This window comes from Falco cherrug, chromosome 10 (genome assembly GCF_023634085.1).
Source record: "Falco cherrug isolate bFalChe1 chromosome 10, bFalChe1.pri, whole genome shotgun sequence".
Lineage (NCBI taxonomy): Eukaryota > Metazoa > Chordata > Aves > Falconiformes > Falconidae > Falco > Falco cherrug.
The window spans coordinates 33457328-33479719 of NC_073706.1; the positions used below are offsets into that span (position 1 = coordinate 33457328).

The window sequence follows — 22392 nt, forward strand, 5'->3', positions numbered from 1 at the left end:
CGTGCACGCAAGTGTGGAGCTACCTATATATTTATACGGCTTAGTTAAAAATTGTCTTGGGCGCCTACATATAGCAATCAATGTGCATTACGTAGGAATCACGTAAATAACACTTTAAAACAATGTGGTTACAAGGAAGCCACCCACCGGTTCCCGAGTTCAAAGACTTGTCTTCAAGACTAGTACTTCAAACTCGACACGCACAGTACCGGCACAACAAAACCTTCCTCAGCCCCGTTATCTTCCCAAGCCGCTTAATTCTGAAGGGAGCGCGGCGAAGGGCCAGGCCCCACCAAGCCCCAGCTACTACCTCTTCTCATCGGAGTGCTGGCTGGTGAACGTGCACAGTCCACCACGGCTCGCTGCAAAGCCCAAAGCACGCGTCGGAACAAGGGTTTAGCACCGCCGACAGCACAAGCCTTTTTAACCGACACGGCGTTAACAAGCGCTTCTGTAAAGGTGCAGCAGGAAAGGTGCCCTGGAGAGCAAAGACAGAAACAATGTCACCTGAGCTTTAGCAGTCTCTAGGTTTATCTTAGCCATCTGATGCCACTGTCTGATAGAAGAACCAGTAAAAGGCAGTCAGCAGCTCCTGTCTTTCATTTAAAAATGAAAGCAGAGGGATTTTCTAAACACTTAATTCTGTTTGGTGTAAGGAAACACATGTTTTATTTGCGGTGTACACATTCAGCCTTGGTGCCCTGACAAAAGAACCAGGTTAGTCTATGCCCCAAGACAAAAGTGACAACATCTGACATACGCTGGCGTAGGTAAGAGGGGAAGAACCCTCCCCCAGTTCAGACAGACGGGAAGGACAGCACATAGCGGAGCTCAAAAGCAGTTGCAACAGATCTGGAACAGGTCCAGGCTCCATGGGAAAAAAAATAAGTGTTGTGCCTTGAGAATCAATCACCAACCTACCTAATTATCATCCACAGGCTGAAGCAGTAAGTCAACCAGATAAACTTTACCTGAGCAAAAACTCAAGGTGAATCTCGTGAGAGACGAGTGACAGAACTATTCAACTAGGCAAGATCTGGCTCTCTGGATGACCCTACGCCAACAGACGATCCCAGTTACAGCCTTCAGAATCCATGTTTTGGGACACAGAGAACACCCACACCATAGATCCAGAGGGAGAAAGGAAAACACTGCTACAGAAGGGCCTAGAATCAGAATTACAGTACTTCAGCTACAGCCAGAAAGATGCACTGAAGGGAATCCTACTGCATTTTGCAAGGTACTTACCGATTTACAGAAGAAAAATGCAGAAAAAGTTCTCCTCTCCAAGGAAAAAAGATGCATCAAACACTAAGGCCAGATTCGTCTACGAGAGAGAAATTCTGAAAGACACTACTAGCAAAACACAGCGTAAAGTTCACTTGTCATTACTGCTTCAGCTTATAGCAGAAGAGTAAGAAGCATACGCCGACTTCCCTGAGGTATCGTTAAGAGAAGCGTAATTACACACGAGTCATTAGCCAAGGCTAAGCACAGGGCAAATCACAGGCTGGGAACAATCTGAACCAGAAAGCCAAGCCAGGTCTGGGCAAGTCCAAAAGATTTCATGAAAAGCAGGTAGGAAGATGCCTCTGTATTTATGCTAAGAGTATTTTAATTTTTTTATTTTATTGCCTTAGTCTTCCTCCACGCTGTAACCTTACATATTCAAATAATAATGGAACAGAAGGATGCCAAATCCTTACCTGTTAGGAAGTAAGCTGCAGAAAGACAGAGGTTAAAACCAAAAAAGGCTTGCTGCTGCAGTAACTGCCGTTCTCCATCCTGGTTTGGGAAACAACACAGACACTTTCATAACGAAACTTGAAGCACTTCTACTACACCGGAGAAAGCACTATTTATTCTGAGACAGTCAGAAGTGATTGTTCAAGTATATTAATAGAGCCATCAGTTATATACAATAAATACTTCCTGATATAACTGTGTAAGATGCATGTCTGAAAACAAATTTAAAGCTAATTACAACAGAAAAATAGGTTCATAATGAACAATAGTAACGACCTGATTTATCTTCCTTGTAAGTCTTTCATAACTCCTCAGTGGATTTCACGCGCAGAATTAGTATCATAGCAAGTTCCCACAGGAGTATGCAGGCATCAGCACGAACGCACTGTTTCCCAGAGGTAGCGAGGAGGCTGACCAGGAGCACAAAGGGAGGTTCCAGTCAAGAGCACGGTCACACAGGGTTGCAGTTACAACGCTTAGGAGATTGTTTCAACTATCCTGCGTTCTTCTCAGCAAGCACCTGACAACTCACTGAACAGAGGGAAGGCTTTCTTAAAAACAGTCAAGACCACAGCTTATAATTTAACTTAGTCTTCCTAGAAAATCTAGTACAAGGCTTACACTTAAAAATAATGGGTTTAACTAGCCGAGAAGGCGCGATTCATCCACTCTGCCAGGTAACGCAGAGGCCTGACGAGGCAGCAAGCTACTGCACATCCTGCTGGTCCAGCCACTTGTGCAACACACCGTTGCTCGAGTAAAAATCCTTTACCAGAGCAGTCCGGAGGGTTACATCCATTGCCCTTTGCTATCAACTGACATCACTATTCCTCAGTTTCAAGTGACTGAGCCTTTAGCCCTTTGAAAGAGCTCTGTGAAACGTGGCAACGCAGATAGCGCAGGACATTCAAAGCACGCTTATTTCATCCTCACTGCTGCTAAATGCACTGCAGGAAGTCAAAGCTGTACAAGGATATTAGTTCAGTCCATCTCTTAACAGAGGTGACAAACTCCACTTCATGACAATTAAATTTGATTAAACAGGTTGGGCAACGCAGCCACTCAGAGGAACTCTCCTAGTGTGTTCAAACCTTCGTAAGCCTATGTGAGCAGCGCTGGGAAAATACAGCTAAAGGTGTGTGGGTGTGTACACGCGCCCATACGCTCCCCCCAGCAACACACCTCCGAAGCCTTCCCTTCAAGTTCAGGATTCCTTGGACACGTATTACAGTTCATGGGTAAAACAAACCCTACGCCTCCCCAGCACAAGCTGACACTACATCACGTCTCCGTCAAATGCCAGGCTTAACTCGCCTCCCAGACAAGCTGTTAACACTAAACACAGCAACAGGGAAGAGCCCTTAAATCCAGCGTCAGCATTAGGTAAGCCAGCCTAGCTTAGCTCTACCACCCCCCTTTAATTAAACGGCAAACTACACCGAGGGGTTAATTCTGCTGATCACCTCTCATACCTCCACTCAACTGATCCCACCCATCAGGGATGGAGGGGAGACAAAACACTCCTCTTCAGTTTTGAGCTCGGTGTGAAGGGGCTGGGGACCGATGCGACAGGTCATTAACAGAAGGAAGGGCAACTGCTAGAGGACTTTGCCAAACTGCCGGCAACAGGGCTGAAGTAGTTTCAACTGCTTTGCTGCCAGTATCTCCTTCACGGCTACGTAGCTTGTTAATTCAACTTGTCAGCAAGGGACAAAGCTCTGCTGGAAAGGACAAAAGTTTTATTCCTTAGAAACATCAAACTAATGTAAGCCAGCACGCTGCTCTCCTGTATTTGGCATTTCTACTTGGATTGCAATTCATGTATTGAAGCATGTGGGTTTCTTTCCCCAGCTGCTTGTTCATTAACAGATCAGAACATGGGAAGAGGACAGCCGCCAACCTTAAAGCTAATATGCAAACTCTTTTTGGTCAAGCTGATTCAGAAGCAATGTTGAACTGAACAACCTAGAAACCCCCTGGATTCCAGCATTTACAAAGTACAAATAAAAGGGCAAGAGTAGCTACCAACTCCAGCTACAATACTGTGGTTTTTCCCCTCCCTCAGTTTTCAAGACCACAGATCAGTCCGTAACAATTCGCAATGATGAACGCCACTGAGATTTGCTGCAGAAGATGCAAGAGAGGAAGCAATAAGGGCAATGCCATTGTACGTGTCGGGTTTTTTTATTTCTGTATGCAATGTAATGTTTAGGCACGTTGCTTGGGACGCCTTCTAAAATAAATCATTGGCCATTGTTTAGAGTATCCTTTTGGCTTTAAATACTGGTCAGGAAAACATAGGATGTAAAAAATAAATGAGTGTAACTATTACAGAAACAAAAATGGATATGCACCTAGAAGTGCAGGAGGTGAAGTACTTTAACCCTTTCACCAGACGCTGTGGCAATATACAGTATATTGCTTCTGTTTGTTTGAGAAGGCTGTTGGAATTTTACACTGACATAGAAAATTATAAATTACACAGAATTAGTTTCCATAATCACTATATATATATACACAAACCAGCTGTGAAAAAACTGGTTTCGAACATACAAATGAAAGCCTCACACAGATCAGTACAGTGAAAGTAACAATTAACATGCTCTGCTGCCAAAGTTTGTATTAAAAACACTATATACTTTTAAAATGCAGGTACTGTAATTACATTAGCAGCACGGGCATTTCATTTACTTGACTTGTCTAAAAGGATTATAGCGTTTTAAATACGCAGATTGTTCTGAAATGTTCCATTGTATAATGCTCGGTATTAAGCTAAATCTTGGTGAATGGGTTAAAAGGCAGGTGAATCACTTAAACACAACAAGCCATGTGCACTTCAAATAGTCTAGTGTTTCACCTGGAAGGTATTGTTTCAAGCAAACAAGACTTAACAGAACATATGGCTTTACAGGAACATCAATTTGTCAACTAAGTTGTAGCAATAAATACTTAAAATCTCTACCAATAGACTTACATTTTTTGATCCGTTTTGAACAATACAGAAAAAACAATTACCAATTAAAAAACCTGTTGTAAAATGTTGAACACCAAAAAATTCTTATTTAAATCACTTTTGTAAGCTAAACCAACCAAAATAACATTTATAGGGCATTTCAGTTTCAGAAGAAACATGAATTCATTTTCTTTTCTTTTTACAAGGTGAAAAATGTATGAAAACTGCTAAATACTTTGGTCACACTAATCATCAAATAGTTATGTCTCAAATACATTAGATTTGTGTATTCACTTTTTTATAAAACTATTCTTACAGCCATTTTAACTATAGTAACACTACTATCATCATTACATGGGTAGCAGGATCTTATTTCACAGGCCACCCATTATTTAGAACAATACAATATAAACATACGCAAAAATTATTGGTATTTCTCAATGTGCAATATTTTTACACTTATGAATTTCTGTACAATGTCTTAAAATCTAGAATATAAATGTTGCTGGTCCTGATCCCTTGCGAAATTAGTGCAGCAGTGACTGGCTTCAACAGGGTCTAGATGAAATCCTCAAGAAACACTCAAACACCTGGATATCAGTTCATTTTCTTCAGCCAAGGTAGCAGACATCACATATCATACAGGGCCATTAACAGACGCCTCTCCTAAATGGGTGTGTTGATCAGTCCTAAGAGGCCAAAAAGAGACACGTAAGGAGACAAGAAACACAAAGGGTAAAACCCAAATTCGGGTAGGTGCAAAAAAAAAAAAAAAAAAAACAAACCACCAACAAAAAACCACACACCCAAACAAAAACCCACACACCACCACAACACACACCCAGAAAACCAACAACCCCAGGTCCTGTACAGCACGACCCCAGAGTCCAAGAGAGGAGATACAAGCTGTAACAGGCTCATCCCATTTATTTTCTGGAGTCCTTATTGTCTAATCAAGCATGGCACTTTAACTGACCACACAGCCGAGGAGTGTTTGATCTGTATTAAGTGAGCTACTAAGCGATCCAGAGAGATGTGGTATCACCCCAGGAGAATCACCAATAAGAAGTGCATTTCTGATGCCTCTCCAAATCTCACTCTGTGAGGCAAAATGTGATGCCAGGAGTATTTAAGGGTGCATCAGCTAAGACGCAACAGGAAAAAACAGCAGTGTCTTAAAAAAACTACTTTAGTTACTAATCTAATTACAAACTGCCATTTCACCAATACTTTGATGTCAGTCCATTAGCATGAAAAGGTCTGGAAGCATGGAGGGAAATAAGGAGCAAACCTGCAAAAGTGAAAACAGCAACGTATATACATTTCTAGGTAAGAACTTTAGAGTAAACACAGGCTCAATTGCTCAGGACTAACACATGTAGAGATCAAATCAGTGGAGCACGAGAACGTTAAGAATTGCAAGTGACAAAAAAAAAAATATCTCAACTTCCATTCAGTGCGAGTCTGAGCACATTTGAAGATTCCCTTAAAGAATATAAACACTGTTTGGAACTACACATGAGAAACGTTACCTGTAACTCCTGTTCTCTGATGGTGTACATCACAGAGAAGCCACTCTTGGGTCCGTGCTCTACATGCACATGACCAGCAGGAGTCCCCTAGCTAAGGCTTTGGCTGCTAAGCTCTAAAAACACTTTTTAAAAAAAATACGTACACATTAGACAAAAGACAGACACGACTAGACTAAATCAAACACTTTTTAGAGCAGCCTGGAAGGTAAGAAACAAGCGCTGCATTGGAGAGCAAGCCTGACAGGTCACACGGCAGTAAGTCACTTATTAAGTGGGAAAAAAAAAAATAAAAATCTGTGACAGAAGAGGGCTCCTGGCAGAGATGACTGCTGCTGGCCACCAGCCAAAGACCTACCTAGGGGACTCCTCCCACTAGTCATACATGCATGGAGCCCCAGAAGCACAATTAGGTTTATCTTGACATTTACACTGCGCTTATACGAGGATCTGCTGTGACAGCCACCTTTAGAGAAAGTGCCGAGCTTGGCTGAAGCCAGCCGGAGGCAGTGGAAGGAGCTCCTCCGATGTCCCGGACCACCAACGGCGAGCTGCCGGAGCCCTCTGTTGGCTTTGACAAGCATCTTTACCGAACAGGCAACCGCCTGGTACCCAGAGCCTTCCCTGCAGTTCAACGCTTACCAGCATTAAAAACACTGTTGGGATAAAACCCGGTACCTCCAGGGAAAGAAGAGGCTGTGAAAGACACTTAAAGGGGGAAACCCAGGAACTACAGCATAGACGATTGGGTTTTTCCCGATGAGAAGCCACTTCTTGATGAAATTCATGGGATTTATGCAGAGCAGAAGGTTCTGGCTTACAGGAAAAGGCAGCCGTGCTTTAGCGTAGCACCCAGTACCACAGAGGTTAAGACATTCTAGCTCAAACAAGTCTGAAAACCAGAATCTAAATTTATCAAACGTGCTTGCATCCTTCTTAGTCTGCATACGCTGCGATCAGGACACGCAGCGGCAGCGCTGGGTGCTGGGCGCAGAGCTATACTCAGTCTTTCCTTGGAAAAGCATTTCAGTTTTGTCTTCAATAGCACCCACAAAGTGGTTTATTAATGTATTATAGCTTATAAAAATATATATATAAATTCTTATAAAAAGTAAGAATTATTACTTTTTCCACAGGATTCGTGTGAGGAATACCACCTTTCTCCAATTATAGTTTAAAATCTATTAAAGTCAAGAAACCCAACAGCTTTTAAACTATTAAAACTAGTTTAATACAGATTCAGAAAGTATGTGTGTGTGTGTACACAGTCTGAATTCTGGTTTTCAGAATCAGAGCCCTGTTTATACTGCAAGGCAAAAGTGACTCCTGGAATTCCTTTTAATTAAGCAAAATCCTCTCGCCCTCTTCAGAACATGCTCCCATTCGGAACATACTCTGCTCCCCACACAGGAAGGCAGCATACACAGCACTGCCCACCCAAGCCCTGCTCTGCAAGAAGGGGAGCAGACCCTACTGATTAACTCAGTGTTTAGTAAATACGGACTTAGGTTGTCCTTTTACAGGAATTTTCTTTTGAGACAGCATAGTTCTTCTGGGCACCCTTGAATTAAGTCTGGAAAAGGGAATGGCAGCAACCCACCCTTAGCTGTCACACGGAGAAGCGAGCCGGGGAGGTTGGACCTGATGTTCAACAAGCCATTGGTTCTGCTAGGAAACCAGTGAACTCTTGCCTAGGCATTGATCTCAAAGCACTTACGAACGCTTCAGTTCTAGACAAGGGCTTCACTGACTACTGCCTTCAAAGGTGGAAATCTTCTCACCTACTTTAAGCTCTTCATTGTTTTTGGGCTTTTAAGATCAAGAAGAATCCTCCGATTCAAGTCTGGAACCCAGCTGATGGGAGACATCTGCATTAAGCATTTCTAACATTTGGTGATTTATGTCACCCTACATGCATTTCATTCCGGTGAAGCCATACTAGACAAGAGTTGATTGTGCATGTTGCTACACCAATGTAACTTGGGAGGCAAAAAAAAAAAAGCCCCAAACAAGTACTTTAGCAGGAAATGAAACAGGAGAAATACTGTCGAAATGCCTTTTTTTTTTTTTTTTTTTGGAGAAAGCAGCACTACCTGACAATTTAAAAGAAACAAATTTATGCAAAAGCAGCTTGCTTTAGTAGCTCTTCCCTCAACTGAATCTTGAATTACTAGTCTCCAACACTGCGCTAGTAGCCAAGCTGCTAAGGAAAAATGCCTCATTTCCTCCAGTAAGCATGCTGAGCAATCCAGGCTGCTCCGTATTTCAGGCAAGTTTTATTTGAAGCGAATTATTTATGTACTTCGAAAAGATCTCCAAATCTGCAAGCATTCAGATTAATACCAGATGACGACAAGAGTGCAAGTAGTAACAGATTCACAATCAATCCAGCGTGACTTAAGACACCATTTCCCTTCTGTACAACTGCACTAGCGGACGCCCTACGAACAGTTCTGCAGTACAGAATGAAAAACTGGTAGACCCAACTTACGTAAGTGTGCAGGACAAACTTATTCCCCTAACTTTTTTTTTTAATCATCGTTTTTGTAAGCGTATCAATTCACTACTCTAGCTTGATGACATATCACAAAACCAAGAGAGTATTTACAACACCTGGCAAGACAAGTAGTAAAGGCAAATAAGTTTTTGACAACTCGGTCTTAGAATCAACAGAAACCATAACTTGTTTGAATTTTAAAAAACAGATGCAAGCACATGTTTTGATTGATCTGAACGCAGACCCGATAACTGGAATTCATTAATCTCTTCAGATCAATCCAATTAGGAAAACACGCAAACTGCTATTTAGAGGATTGAAAGCATCCTTGAACGCAGTTACCTCTGTTCTGGACTGCTGTTAGCAGGCTGCAGAGCTGAAGGAGCCTCTTCTGCAACCTCTGCATTCTCTTCTACTACATATTTACAAGAAGCATCCTGTGAGGTAGACAGTTTTCCTTCCTCACTTGAAAAGAAAAAAGCAAAGAAGTTATTTAATTCTTAAGCTTACTTACAGTGAAATTTCAAGCAACAGGAGAAAACGGGGATGGGTCCATATTTCACATGCAAATGGATTTTAAGTTATGATTGCAACATGAAGATCAAGCACATGGCTCTAGACTTCACAAATGCCTAATAATGCACCGGTGGTTACATCCCATAAAACTCAACTGGATAAAAGAGCAGGAAACACAGTGGTTACAAATAAGATCAGAAAGGAAATAAGGAATGCGTGTGATGCCTGGAGTGGTAACAATCACAGTCATGATCCTTGACTATACATACCGATAGGATTTCAACACTCTGAAGCCAGAAGTATGCAAAAATGGAAGAAAGTATAAGAGAAGTTCAAGATTCCTCAGAAACTGGCATTAATAGTCTGTCCATGAAACATCAGCAGAATCATAAACTCACCACCGTTTTTATTGAACTCCCTCATAACTCCACAGTGAAATACAATGTGTGGGTTCCGCAGGACTAAGACTGCAGCCCAATCTACTTCATGAACTTCGTCTCAGACAAAACCATAGGTTGGTGGAAGAGCAGTACACTCACTGCGTAAGACATTACCACATAACTAGGCAGCCTCAAAAGTCATTGGTGAACAAATACTTGTTTGCCTCCAAATTAAAGCTTTTCTGCCTCTCTATTCCACCCTCTCCCACCTCAGCCACACCACCATGAGTGCACCGGAATACAAATTTGACCATATACCTGCAAGAGATAGTTATAAGGTAGCTTTGAAGTAGACAAACATCTTGCACCTCTTTGGCAACAAATCTATCCAAGAAGTCAGGAACATTTTAAAGCCACTGCTGATTTTTCTTCCCATTTTTACAGTCCATCTTTCAATGGATCCGTTACATTTCAACAAATCCTTCTCTTTCGCCCCATGCCTCCTTATATCTGCAGAGCCTCTAAAAATAATGGCTTTTGCATTGCCATCTCTCACCAAGATCCAGTTTTCCTCACCTGATCTCCACATCTCATTTGCCTTGATGCTCTCTGTATTAGTTCAAAATAAAATAGTCACCATCGCAATCAGAACTGGTCTTCTAATGTTTTAAATGTGTAAAAGGGGCAGTCTCTGCTGTCATTCTTCCCTTCTCATTCTCAGTTTTGAACTAAGTTCAGAAACCACATTTTTGTCCTTCACAGTTCTTCAAAAATTCAACACTGCGCTTCTGATGGTCTTCCTCCCCTCAACGCCGACTCCGCCACCGTCGGTTTTCCACTGGCAGCAGACTATATGAAACTTAGGTCTGGAAGAATCCACTTCGCCAGGTATACAGGGCAGAGTAGGACCTCCTCTCACTACTCTAAATGTCCCTTAATCCAGACCTTTTTTTTCCCCAGCATTGCTTTAGGTATTTATTCCAAAGGAATTACTACTTTACTCTCCCATTTGTTGATTTGGCACATTTAAGAATTGGCTTTAAGACGCCAGCGTGAGCAGTGACTCAGTATGAGGCCACACACCTTTATCAGAGTAGAACAGCCTCTGCATTACAGACCTCACCTTTCAGCCTCCTCCTCTACTTCCTTAATCTCCCCCGTCTAAATCGAGATCCCAGCACCCCCACTGCTAAGCGGTTTCTAAGATGTGACTGGCCAGAGTGCTAGGTAACCTCATTCCCACAAAAACCTGGACCAGATGATCTCTGAAGACCCTTCTGACCTGGGTGATTCTACGATACTGTGTCCCTTCGCACCTCTGTGCCCTTTTAACTACAAGAACTGAGGTACTTACTCCACAGCTCAAGCAGGTAACTCCCTGAAGGCGGGCAGGAACCTCCGCCACATGCTGCTGCCTCTTACTAGCTTTCGTACCGGTATCAGAAGTCACAGAATTTTCAAGCACATGTGAACTACAGCAGTGTAAGGAGAAATGTAAGACCACTGTGGATAACTAAATCCAACTGTAAACGTTAACACAACAGGAGCACAGACCATGTAAAAGCGTTCCCCAAAATACAGAATAAACTGGAGAGGAGCTGCATCACTTCCTGGGTCAGCAAGGCACTGTGGTTTCCACGCCACACCAGTCTGCACCGAGTCCCAATCCTGCTCTGCGCTGCTTTGGCTCAGTTCCTCTAACCGTGCCGCTTGATTCACAAGTGCTGTGCAGTCACAAATGCTCCCTCCTCCCTACTGAACATCAGAGGTCAGGTGCCAAAAGCGATCAGAGTTGTTAATTATTGCTTCGATACCCAAAAGGATGGAAGCAAGAGTGACTGAAAGCTGTTACGTTTCAATTTCCAAACCATCCAAAACGAAGAGCACTTACCTACTCTACCACTAACAGGACAAAGCAGAACGAATTTAAAAGAGCAGCGTAAGGACTAACACAGGAAAGCTTTTCCTACTGAAATGGACGGGGATTTTTTTTTTTTAAGCAATTTCCAAGATACACGGCCAATTCTTTTCAATATTCAAAGTTAGAACAGTGACAGACACTAGAAAATTCTTCTAAAAGAATAATAAGAGAGTTGCATGTCAAAATGCCAGTACGATGTTTAGGATGTTCTGCTTTGTCAAGATGGTGGGGGAGGGGGGTGGGGGAAAGAGAACACACACCAGCTTCCGTTAATAAACCCAGAATTATTTTTGCAGGTCAGACTGTTTGTAGCCCTTAACTTCCCTACGTAAATACTTGATACTAAATACAGTACACCAAGATCTCAGTAGACGAGATCTGAAGTAGATGAAATGGAAGTGTGCTTTATCCCTATAAAAGGGTTACGGTGTTGATGTATGCAATACGGAACGTAACCATACTGAAAGACAGCTATTCCCCAGTCAAACACACTGTATCAGAAGGTAACAACATTAAGGAGTTTGTTCTTCTGGCTATTCTAGGATGCTGTGTGCCACCTGTAGTCCAGAACAGATCCGACTCCCTCATTCATACCACCAAGAGTGATCACCCCAAGTGTCGGACGAATTATTCCCAAGAGCAGTGCCTGGCTGGCCCTCACCTCCTGTCCTCCACCATCCTGGATGAGGGATGGAATTCCAACCCGAATCTAACAATTCTGTGCAAAATCTAAAAAGCTTAGCTTTGACATGCTATTAACTGTACAGTAAAGAATAACTGTACATTAAAAATACATGATAATGCGCATCGGGGTCAAAAGTTATCACGCCAGTCTTCCACTAATAATCCTCTGCTGAAAGGCAGGCTCATATGCGAAGTTGTATGTCACGGTAACTAACTGGAAGTAAAATTTCGAAACAATGACTTTGGAAGAAGGTTTCTAGTTTAAGTTCCCAGGAACTGTCACTTGCAAAGAACTCTGACGACAGTGTTCCATCAACAGTGCTTATTTTACAAGGGTGGGAAGACAACTGGTATTCTCACCTTTTGAACACAGCCGTTTCAGTTTTAGCATCTACGGTAAGGCTCAGCGTCTCCTTCATGCTGCCGTTCATCACTGTTTCCGTTACCTTGTCCGCATTTTCTGCATCGTCCTCCCCATCGGAGCTGGCCTCCATAGCAACGCTACCTGGGGCTAGATATACAGAAGAGAGTGAGCACACGGCTGCTTACATTTGAACTCCATGAGCAAGCATACCAGCCAATACAACCACCACGCTATTGCCGCAGTTTTGCGCACACTTTTGCAAAGACACCTTGCCGCGATGCCCACTATACATATATATAGAGCGTAACCGCTTCTTACAGATGGCTTAAGGAAAGGTCACGTTCTCCAATTTTTTTTTCCCATTTGCAAGCCACACGGTGGTTTAGATTGACAATGGTTACTGCATCAGGCTTGCCTGAACAAGACTTCAGTCCGATTACTGTCACATATTGCTTTTTCTGTACAGTCAAGTTTATAACACAAGCCCACAGAGCACAAACTTGACAGTAAGTTTCCAAGTACAGACAAGCCTTTGGGAAGTCCATTCTCCCTGGACTTCTCCGCACTTCTTGTTCTGTCTGTTAATTGTATATACAAAGAGCTAATTAGCACCTTTGGCATTTATTCAGTTCATACATGTAGAAGAATTAGCGCATGCATAGTGAAGGTGACTTGGAAAGGAATGAGCAGAAGGGGAAAAGCTGAACATGTTGAGGCTACTGGCCTATGGCCGCATCAGAAGAGGCTGGAGGCTAAACCAGCTCAGCAAAGTGCTGCCACAGGTGTGGCTCCTCTAACAGAACACACTTGGCTTCCTTATAATGCTTTTCTCTTCACGATGCGCCCGCTTTTCAGAGCTAATGATAATGCTGCCCCCTGTTTTAAATAGAAAACTATAGTAGTGCACACATTCTTTTGACAAATCATTTTCATTACCTGGCAGAACAGAGCAAGCCAGATGAGGTCTCTGGAAACCTGAATTTTCAAGTTCAGGGAGATCTTTCTCAGGTAAAACTATTAAAAGTCATTTGTTTGCATTTCTGAATGCAGCGTACTTACTCTCCAGCTGTGTTGCAAGAGCAGTTACATTTGCACTCAAGGGATCAACTGGGTCTGTGTTTGTTTCCATTTCCACAGGAGAGTTACTTCTTAAGGAATCTTTTGAGCTTCAAATACAAAGTAAAAAAGCTTCAGTAACGTTTCTGAATAGCAGAATGAAATGTTCTTACAACAGGATTTTTAGTTCTGTAGCAAAGCTAAATGGCCTAGAAGTCTACTGAAACCTGAATGACAGCAGGCTTATTTGTAGGAGTCTTGGAAGACACGCTAAACAGTTTAGTGATGCAAAATCCACCAGAACTGTTGGTGGTGGGTTTATATTTACTTGTTTTATTTGGTTTGATTACAAGTAGTAGTGGACATGTCCCTCGTAAATCAGGCATACGAGTACCCCTGGCTCCTTCCGCTTCCGACATTAACTGACTTTGTAAATGCACTCTTTGCAACTTGAAAAATGGTTCCCTGCTGAGACCGCCAATGCAGTCCTCACCATCGACTACAGAATTTTCTACCCACTAATGTGGCAACTCCAAGTCTTCATTTTCTAAACCCGTAATCATCATCAACTTATCTGCCTCAAGCATGAAACAATATGCTGGTTTGTGTTGGAAAAACTGTACTTTATACCCAAGCTGTTTAGCGCCAGACAGACAACTGAAAGCCAGATGTATAAAAGGAAGAGTCTGACTGAAGAATGAATCAGTTCTTGACTGCTAGTATTTGGCAACTCAGAATTTACATCTATACAATTAGGTACTTACACAGAAGACTTCAGCTATTTTTTCGTGTAGCATTCAAGCCAAGAAAGGGAGCTGTATTTCTGGCATTCTCAAAATAGCACAGAACTACCTAACCTAGATATCACAGCTACATAACCATGTGAGTTTTCAAAAAACTCACAAAGCGCCAAACCCACTTGTTTTATAACATCCATGAAACAGAAACGTCATAGACATTACGACCTTTAAATTCAACAGTTGATGTTCAACTCTTCGCTAGGTTCAGTCTACACTACAAAAATAAGAAAAATCACTGCCCAAATCCTGGTCACGACAATATTAAAAAATGCAATTATTCTTCAAACACCCTCTAAGCCAACGACACACTAGGGTCCATCCATCCTACAGAAGCCTGCTATGACATAGATCATACAGACATGCTGTTATAAAACACTGGGGGGGGGGGGGCCCTTTTGACACTACACTTTTTATTCCATCAGAACAATACCAACAGTCTTGGGTAAAGGAAACAAAGGTTGTCCTGAATCGCAACATTCTTACCTCAAAGAGGACGTGAACTCAGAAAAGGAAGCCCAGCCAGTTTCTTTTGCCGGCATAGGTTCTTCCGTACTCCACACATCAGACCCAACAGAATCCAGATTGGCACCATGTGCCGTCTCCATGGGTACATCAAAGTTAGCTGACCAGTTCGGTGCTGAAAAACCATCAACAAGTTCATTAGGAACAAATCTAAATAAAAGAACACAAGTGCACATATGCCTAACGCACTGATTCTCTACATGTACATTCCAAAAAGTATAAAAATTCATAACTAGACTTTAAAGCACATGCGGAAGAATCCTCTATAAACTGTTAAAAAAACAAAAGCATTCCCTAAACCAGAAATTCTGCTAGTAAAGCAGAATTTTAAAAACAGTAACTCAAGTATCCTGCTAATAAAAAAAAAAATATCTGAAGAACAAAAACAACAAACCATACTACATCACAAGCACAATCCCGCTTCATTCTTTAAACAAACATAATGTTTTTATTTTTTCAAGACTAATTTCTACAATAGTAAAAAAACTTAAAAGAATTTTAATCCTTTTTCAGTTTCCTATGCACATTTTTCTGAACACAGAAAATGAGCATGTCAACTAAGGTATGGGCAGTCTAAAGTTCTCATGCACTAACACCACTGCTAAGTTTCAGAAAAGTTTAAGGCTTTTTACAACTTAAAATATTTATCAGGATTTTAAATTTTAGAGCAACTGTGACTTAACAGCATCTAATTTAGGATAGGTCAATTCAAAATACTTCACCTACCCAAGGGAAATACGTTTTTCATTAACACTTACATACAAAAAAACAGGCTGAAAAGGAAGCTCTGACTAGCAATTAGAAATTCCAACCCAGGCAGATATGGGAGGAGACCCACATGGATCAAAACTTGTTTGACACACAGATGCCAACGACACCAATCTGACAAAAGAAAAGAAAACCCTTAACTTCTTCTATTTTAATGTAATTCCTTACAGTCTAGATAACACAGGGCTTTTACCTACAGATATTGCCACTTTAGTTTAACTAAAGCCAGTTTAGTCTACTGTGACTTGAACGTGAAAATTTTTAAACCAATTACATCAGTTACGCCTCCACGTAAAGAGTCTACTGATGCACATCTTTTATTCACACATGAAACCAGACCAATGCAAATTCACCTGGCTTCTTTGCTTTCTTCTTTTAAAACAAGAGCATTGTTAGTTGAAAATGTGGTCTGAAAGGCTTCCAGTAAAAATAACCATATTTTAGATTCGGAGATTAACCACCTATTACTTTTGCAGGCATTCAAGATGTATATATTATTACATTGCATCCTTCCCTTTCTGATTCCTCTTCCTTTTTTTTCCTCTTGAAAAGTAGAAACATGAATTTTAGAGAGATTAAGTAACTTAACTCAAGACACGTAAGGAATTCTAACTTCCCAACATTTATTTGCATGCTCTGTGGCAAGCAGTCTTTACAGTGAGAAAGACTACTTTATTAAGACAGTTGGAATAAAAATAGTAAATGAAGAGAACTCCTACAAAATAAGACTGCTAGATCTAACGCCTTCCTATAACTCAAAGCAGCTGGAAAGATGCTACGTACGTTCACTTAAGTCTACTTCCATTTTGTCCTCTGTATTGGTGTGAGATTCAAACAAGTCTTGTTTTGTTCCATCCTCTTCTTCAGAATCCGTGCTTTCTTCACTGTCTGTACTGCCCGAACTTAAAATACAAAGAGATAGTTTACATTCTGTGTTCAGTGTCAGACCCTGGGCACAATACTGGAGAGTTTGAGGCTACAGAGAATTACAACAGCTATCATTTCTGTTGGATTAACTGAGGTATAATTTGTTGGCTGTTAGTATTCTCATTGCTCTCAAAACCCCAAGGTTTAAGGTTTCTCACTTGATCATGTAAAGAGGCTATCTCTTCCCTCCCATCTGCAGGCAAGAGACAAAAATTAGTTTTATTCTTGACATGCAAAAGGGAGCAAAAAAGGAAAGTAAGGAATCAGATTTGCGTACAGAGATTGCTGGCCTATTTGGTCTCTTCACACTAAACGGAAGTGCTGAAATACAAACTCTTCAACACTGATTTAACAAGACAGAACTTGATTTATATTAAACCCCAGCAACAAGCCTATTTTAAAGTAATCTCCCCAACAGTATTCCAGTCCATCTTCTAACTACATACACGCTTTAAACCCTATGGGCACCTCTCCCTTCCTGGTAAGTGCAACTAACAAAAAAACCCAAGGTGTTGTAAGAAGGTAAGGCTATCCCTGAAACGCATCCCATTAAGTAACCACAACACCATCAGGCAAAATAATTGTTTGTACAGAAGGTATTAGCAACAAGCATTTTGAAGGTTGGAAGGGAAGAAGCGATCAAGTTTGTGACTCAAGCCACAAGAAGGTCAGAGAAACCAAGACTACCCTGGGACAAAGTTCAGCACCAAGCACAGCCCTGAGAGTTTTGGGGACCAGATGGCCCTTCCCCTCAGAGCAGCTCCCTGTGCAGTTTTCCCCACAGCCACACTGGTACTGTAGAGAGCACAACAAGGCCTACAGAGGTGTGGAGCCAGACTGCCTTGCCCAAGGGAAGAATGGCTGAGCAGGTTTAAAAGCAGAGGAAAAGAGTAAGCATCAGGAAAAGAGTAAGCTACAAAAGCTCAAGTGCAGAAAAAGCCGAGTAGGCAGGAGAGCTGTTGCCATCTTCTGCAGATTATGGGATGACAGACACTACAGCCATGCCCCTACTCATTTCTCCACAGAATGGAAATTGCCAGTTATGCTGGACAGCCTGTACTAACAGTCAGCCTGAAGCAGAAGACATGGGCTCAGTACTGCGGGCTCACTATACCGCTACTTGGATGAAAACCGCATTTCCTACCTGGAACGCCTCTGGGACTCTGGTGTAAAGGCAATATGTTTTTCTTCCCAAATGTCTTCTTCATCAGAGCCACCATCATCAAACTGCTGTATCCGCTCCTTACAGCATGCCTCAAACAAGGCTATATTGCCCTAAACACAGCAAAAGTATAAAATCTGTATTTATGATTAATCGTCCTAGTTACATCAGTAAACATTTTGGAAATACATGACTATTCTGAATAGAATCTTAAACCAGCATGTGTGTGTGTGTGGGGAAATAATTCTCTAAAAGCAGCAGAAAACCATAATATCTTAACAACTTAAAGCTTATCAAGGAAATACTCAGTTCTTGTTTTACTCAGTGCTTGTTTTCCTCAGCTGCTAACAAGCCAAGTGGGCTGACAAAGAACGGCTAGGAGTTTCCATCACGTTTAAGGATGGCATGCAGGAATGACACTGAAGAGCTTTTCAGACCACCAAGTGCTCCAGCTTTATTTTCCTTAGTGAGGTTCGTTTCAGCTCAACTGACAAGTAACATCTAGGGTTAAAGACTGTCCTTACTTCCCTGTCACCACAATCTCGTTGCAAGACTGAAATAGTTTCTACCCATAAAACACAAGTGTGCAATACACACAGGTCAGATCCAAACCTGTTCTTGAACCTGGCCATATAAATTAGAAGCAATTCTGTTTAATACTGGTCAAAGAACAACGGTGTCTTCCAATTAGAAAAAAAATCTCATGATACAGGAACAAGGTAGAGTAGTTCTTCTCTAAAGATTACACATCAGAGGAGTAGATGTAACAACCACCACCAAAACTCTGAGATCATGCCGAAGTTTCAAAGACAGCAATTTTTCCGATGGTACAAGAACACATACTTACACTTTCATTCGTATTGAGGGTAAAGTTGATGTCTGAGACCCGATCAAAAGAAACACTACAACAAAATACAGATGTATGCAATAAAACAAGATGTTGTATTGTGTCATGAAGACATTTCATTTCTCTTATGTTTCTCATTTTCCAGTAATTCAAAAACGTAAGATTAAAAAACAAAGTAGTTTCCAGCATAAAACAGTCAAATTCCACATTAAGGAGGCCTGGCATTCACGTGATTTTTCTTACTGTGAAATATTTTCAATGAAAATACAGAACAATATTGTCTCTACTCCATAGTTAACTGTGAAGATGCATCAAGCCTAAGGAAGCATAACTGAGCAGATATACGCAAACCTCAAATACTGTAGGAAAAAAACCTAGGCCTAAACAACGCCTAATCTGACTGGTGTACCATGATGCAGCTCAAAATCCTGCAGAGATCTGTGTTAGCAATTCTTACACCTTCTGATTTCACCACTCTACACAAAGACCTTCTCAACAGGAAAAGAGAAAGCAAAAAGCATAATATCAACTTCTGCTTCCTAAAGAAAAAAGTAATCTTTTTTTTTAAACCAGTCACTGAAGGTTTTTTCCCAAACTATACGCTAATTAGGCTTTACACATCTTCACATATTAAGCTATCAAGCAGTTTCATTGAAGTAATTACAAACATGTCTTAAGACTAAAAATAGCATTAGGCAAACTAAATCTCCAGGGGAAGCAAAAAGAGAGGGGAGGAAAAGATGGGAAATTCTACCAGACTTTCAGAAGAGTTAATACATTCTTTCTCTAGCCACATATAGCAGTGCATTCAGCAGAGCATGTACTACTTTTCCTCTAACCCTCACTGCATTTCGAAGCAGGGAGCAAGGTAAGTGGTCTACCGGAACATTAGTTCTAAGTGTGACCGTATTACTGCACAACAGTAAGCAGGTAATTTAAACTGCAACTGATTCTTACACAAAAGCCATAGCTTCAAAGTAATTTTGTCTACATCTTAATTCAATTTATCAGTATATCTATCACAAATCTCAAGAGATCTGCTTACACAAGTAGTCATCTTTCCACCAAGACTGTACACTACCAAAGGCATGATTTTTAAAGGAATTTCAACATCTATCCTTGCCAAAATCCACTTGCTTCTAACAAAGTTAGCGAGTAACCTCAGTTGCTTCCTCTCTCCTACCTTAATCTATAATCTCAGCAGATTACGTGGGGTAAAAAGGCAGCTTCAGTCAAGCTTCGATCAACTATCACTTAACATCTTACAGAAGAGCACCAACACGTTTTACTGTCTTTTGCCCTTCTAGAAACCATCTTCAAGTAACACTCATTACTTTATCTGCATGGTTCCACATCCCAAGCCATGAATTCTTACAAAAATCAAGATCAAATTGATTCTTAGCAAGAACTCCCATTGTTCCCTTTTCCATTATGGCATCAGTTTACTTCAAACTGAAGCGATCAGTTTGGGTATGGTGCATGGAGTGTTTTTGTTGTGTTTGGGGTGGGTTTTTTTCAGTGGTGTGGGTTTTTTTTTGTGTTTTTTTTTTTTTTTTTAAAATCTGACCGAGACTGTTCTCATTTCCTCATCACTTACCCTATTTGTTGAAATGCATCTTAACTACCTTAACCTTGAAAACAAAGGTAGATTTACGATGCCCTTCCTTTTACTGTGCCCTACAGAAAAGTACAGTCACAGACATGTTGTTCCTGTCATCTTTTCCAGGAAAACTTAAAAATAGGGCTATTCATCTGGTCTGGTACATAGATTCAGTGAGGGGCGGGGGAGGAAATCACTTTGAGGCACAGGGAAAGTGAAAGCACTCCCAGCAATGCCATGTCATTGGACAGACACAGCTTTCAAAAGCAGAGTTACAATTTAGTTATTTATTCCAAGCACTGCGTTCTCATGTTGGCACAACCAGGACGTTAGAAATGGAAGATAAGCTGTTGCTTTCCCCTAGGAACTGTAAAGGGAGGTTTCTATCAATGCACATAGATGGTACAAAAAGACACGTGACTGGCAACTGCCTCACATCAGTAAAGGCATCAGCAAAACCACAGTGAAATGCACAATAAGGAAATGCCTGAGATTATATTCAAAGCCAGTATAATGTTATACTCACTTGCCGATGTCATCTTGATCAGCAAACTTCTCATCGTTGAAGCCAAACTGGTCAATAAAATTGGACGTCATTTGTTGCATCTGATAATCAGAAAAGGCCTGGCAACCCCAGGACCAACGACAGTGATATAATGATTCTAATAATACTCTAAATCCTATTTGCCCATTTTGCTCCAAAGAAACAAAAGACTAATTTAAACATAAAGGACAGCGAAAGGATTTGTCTTAGCCTCTGACTTTTAAATGGTAACACTGACTGCACACCTGTTTACATGTACTGACCTGAAAGCCAGTTTAATAGCAGCTCTCAATAAGAAAGTTAAACCTCTAGTTTAAGCACGTGTTAATCAGCACCCTTCCAAATGCACCCCACAGAAACGGTGAAACACCACAGTATACTAATTAAAAGAAAAAGCTGTCTTTATACAAACTAACAGGAAATTATAAGTTATAAGAACCAGAAAAGTACGTTATATATAGATACTGAAGCACAGTTGCATATTTATCATGTAGTTATCACTAGAAATACTAGTCTCAGGCACACATACCAGCAGCATGTATTCAACATCTAGAAGAAGGAACTATTCAACATATTCCATCTCAATGCAGTGTCACTGACTCAACTGTGCTTTTTTTTTTTTTGATTTTTAAATGAACATGCCAGTGTCAACTGCCAGCAGATGGGTATATACACACTAATACATACATATTAATATATACACATTCTTCCATCCATAAAAACAGGTTTTGTCTCTTATTTCCTGGGACTATAATTAAACTACCACACATTCTCTAGGGACTTTTGATAGTGTCATTTCCCTGTGTAAAATCAAAAAAAAGCCAAGATACTCCAGGAAACAGCTGTCATGTCAACTCCCTTGGTTTCTTGCCCAAGTAGCTAAAGGGAAACACTATACAGACAAAACCTTTGAGGAAGGTGATAAAGCTGAACAAGTGAATATGGAAAGCAAACAAGAGAATGGTCAAAGCAGCAAGTCTGGATTAAGGCATTATGAAAACTGGAGAAAAAAGGAGATGCAGAAGGATGAGGTATATGACAAGACATTATCAGGGCTGGAAATGGGTCTAAAAAACCCTCTGACTGATACGGTCACTACGCTAAGCCAGGCCAAAGCAAAAACTGTTTTGCATTTTGATCCTAAGTTCTAAAATCTGATAGATAGTTCTGAGAAACTTTAGGATTTGATACCAACACAATTAGTATATCAACATTACACAGGTAGACAATCAAGTACTGACTGTCCTCCCTATGAAACAATTAACTCTGCTTTACAACGGCTACCGAGCTCTCCTTTCCTGTAAAGTATTTCCACTATTACAGATATTAAAATGCAGATGTGACTGAAAGACATTAGTGAATTAACTTCATGAAAAGAAAAAAAACTGAAGTAAACAGACTCCTCCTGTTTTACAAAAGGTGCAACCATTAAGAACACCACTTGCCAAAATAAACAGAAAAGACAGGAGGTTTGTGACATCAGCTAGTTATGAAACTAGTGTGAAATCTTATCTCTACCTCAAAATTTTCTGCAAAAAGTATATAAAATGCAGTTAAATTGCTAGCATCTCTCAGA

The 22392-nt window shown here is 41.0% G+C and overlaps 1 protein-coding gene across 11 annotated transcripts in view; it reads right to left on the bottom strand.

The window, feature by feature from the left end:
* Positions 1-3911: 3911 nt before the first annotated feature.
* The window catches only part of PPP6R3 (protein phosphatase 6 regulatory subunit 3), a 64203-nt gene continuing 45722 nt past the window's right edge, over positions 3912-22392 (bottom strand). For 6 of the 11 annotated variants that reach the window (XM_027810482.2, XM_027810479.2, XM_027810481.2 and 3 more), the window contains 10 exons: positions 20799-20896; positions 18673-18727; positions 17808-17938; positions 16520-16638; positions 14930-15083; positions 13650-13756; positions 12587-12737; positions 9511-9528; positions 9068-9190; positions 3912-5388 (listed from right to left, as the gene is read on the bottom strand). In XM_027810482.2, coding sequence (XP_027666283.1) covers positions 5337-5388; positions 9068-9190; positions 9511-9528; positions 12587-12737; positions 13650-13756; positions 14930-15083; positions 16520-16638; positions 17808-17938; positions 18673-18727; positions 20799-20896 — 1008 coding nt within the window. In that variant the 3' untranslated portion in view covers positions 3912-5336. Of the gene's footprint in view, positions 5389-9067; positions 9191-9510; positions 9529-12586; positions 12738-13649; positions 13757-14929; positions 15084-15726; positions 15851-16519; positions 16639-17807; positions 17939-18672; positions 18728-20798; positions 20897-22392 lie in introns of those variants that run through there. The other 5 variants (XM_055722154.1, XM_055722155.1, XM_027810486.2 and 2 more) reach the window with 4 other exon arrangements.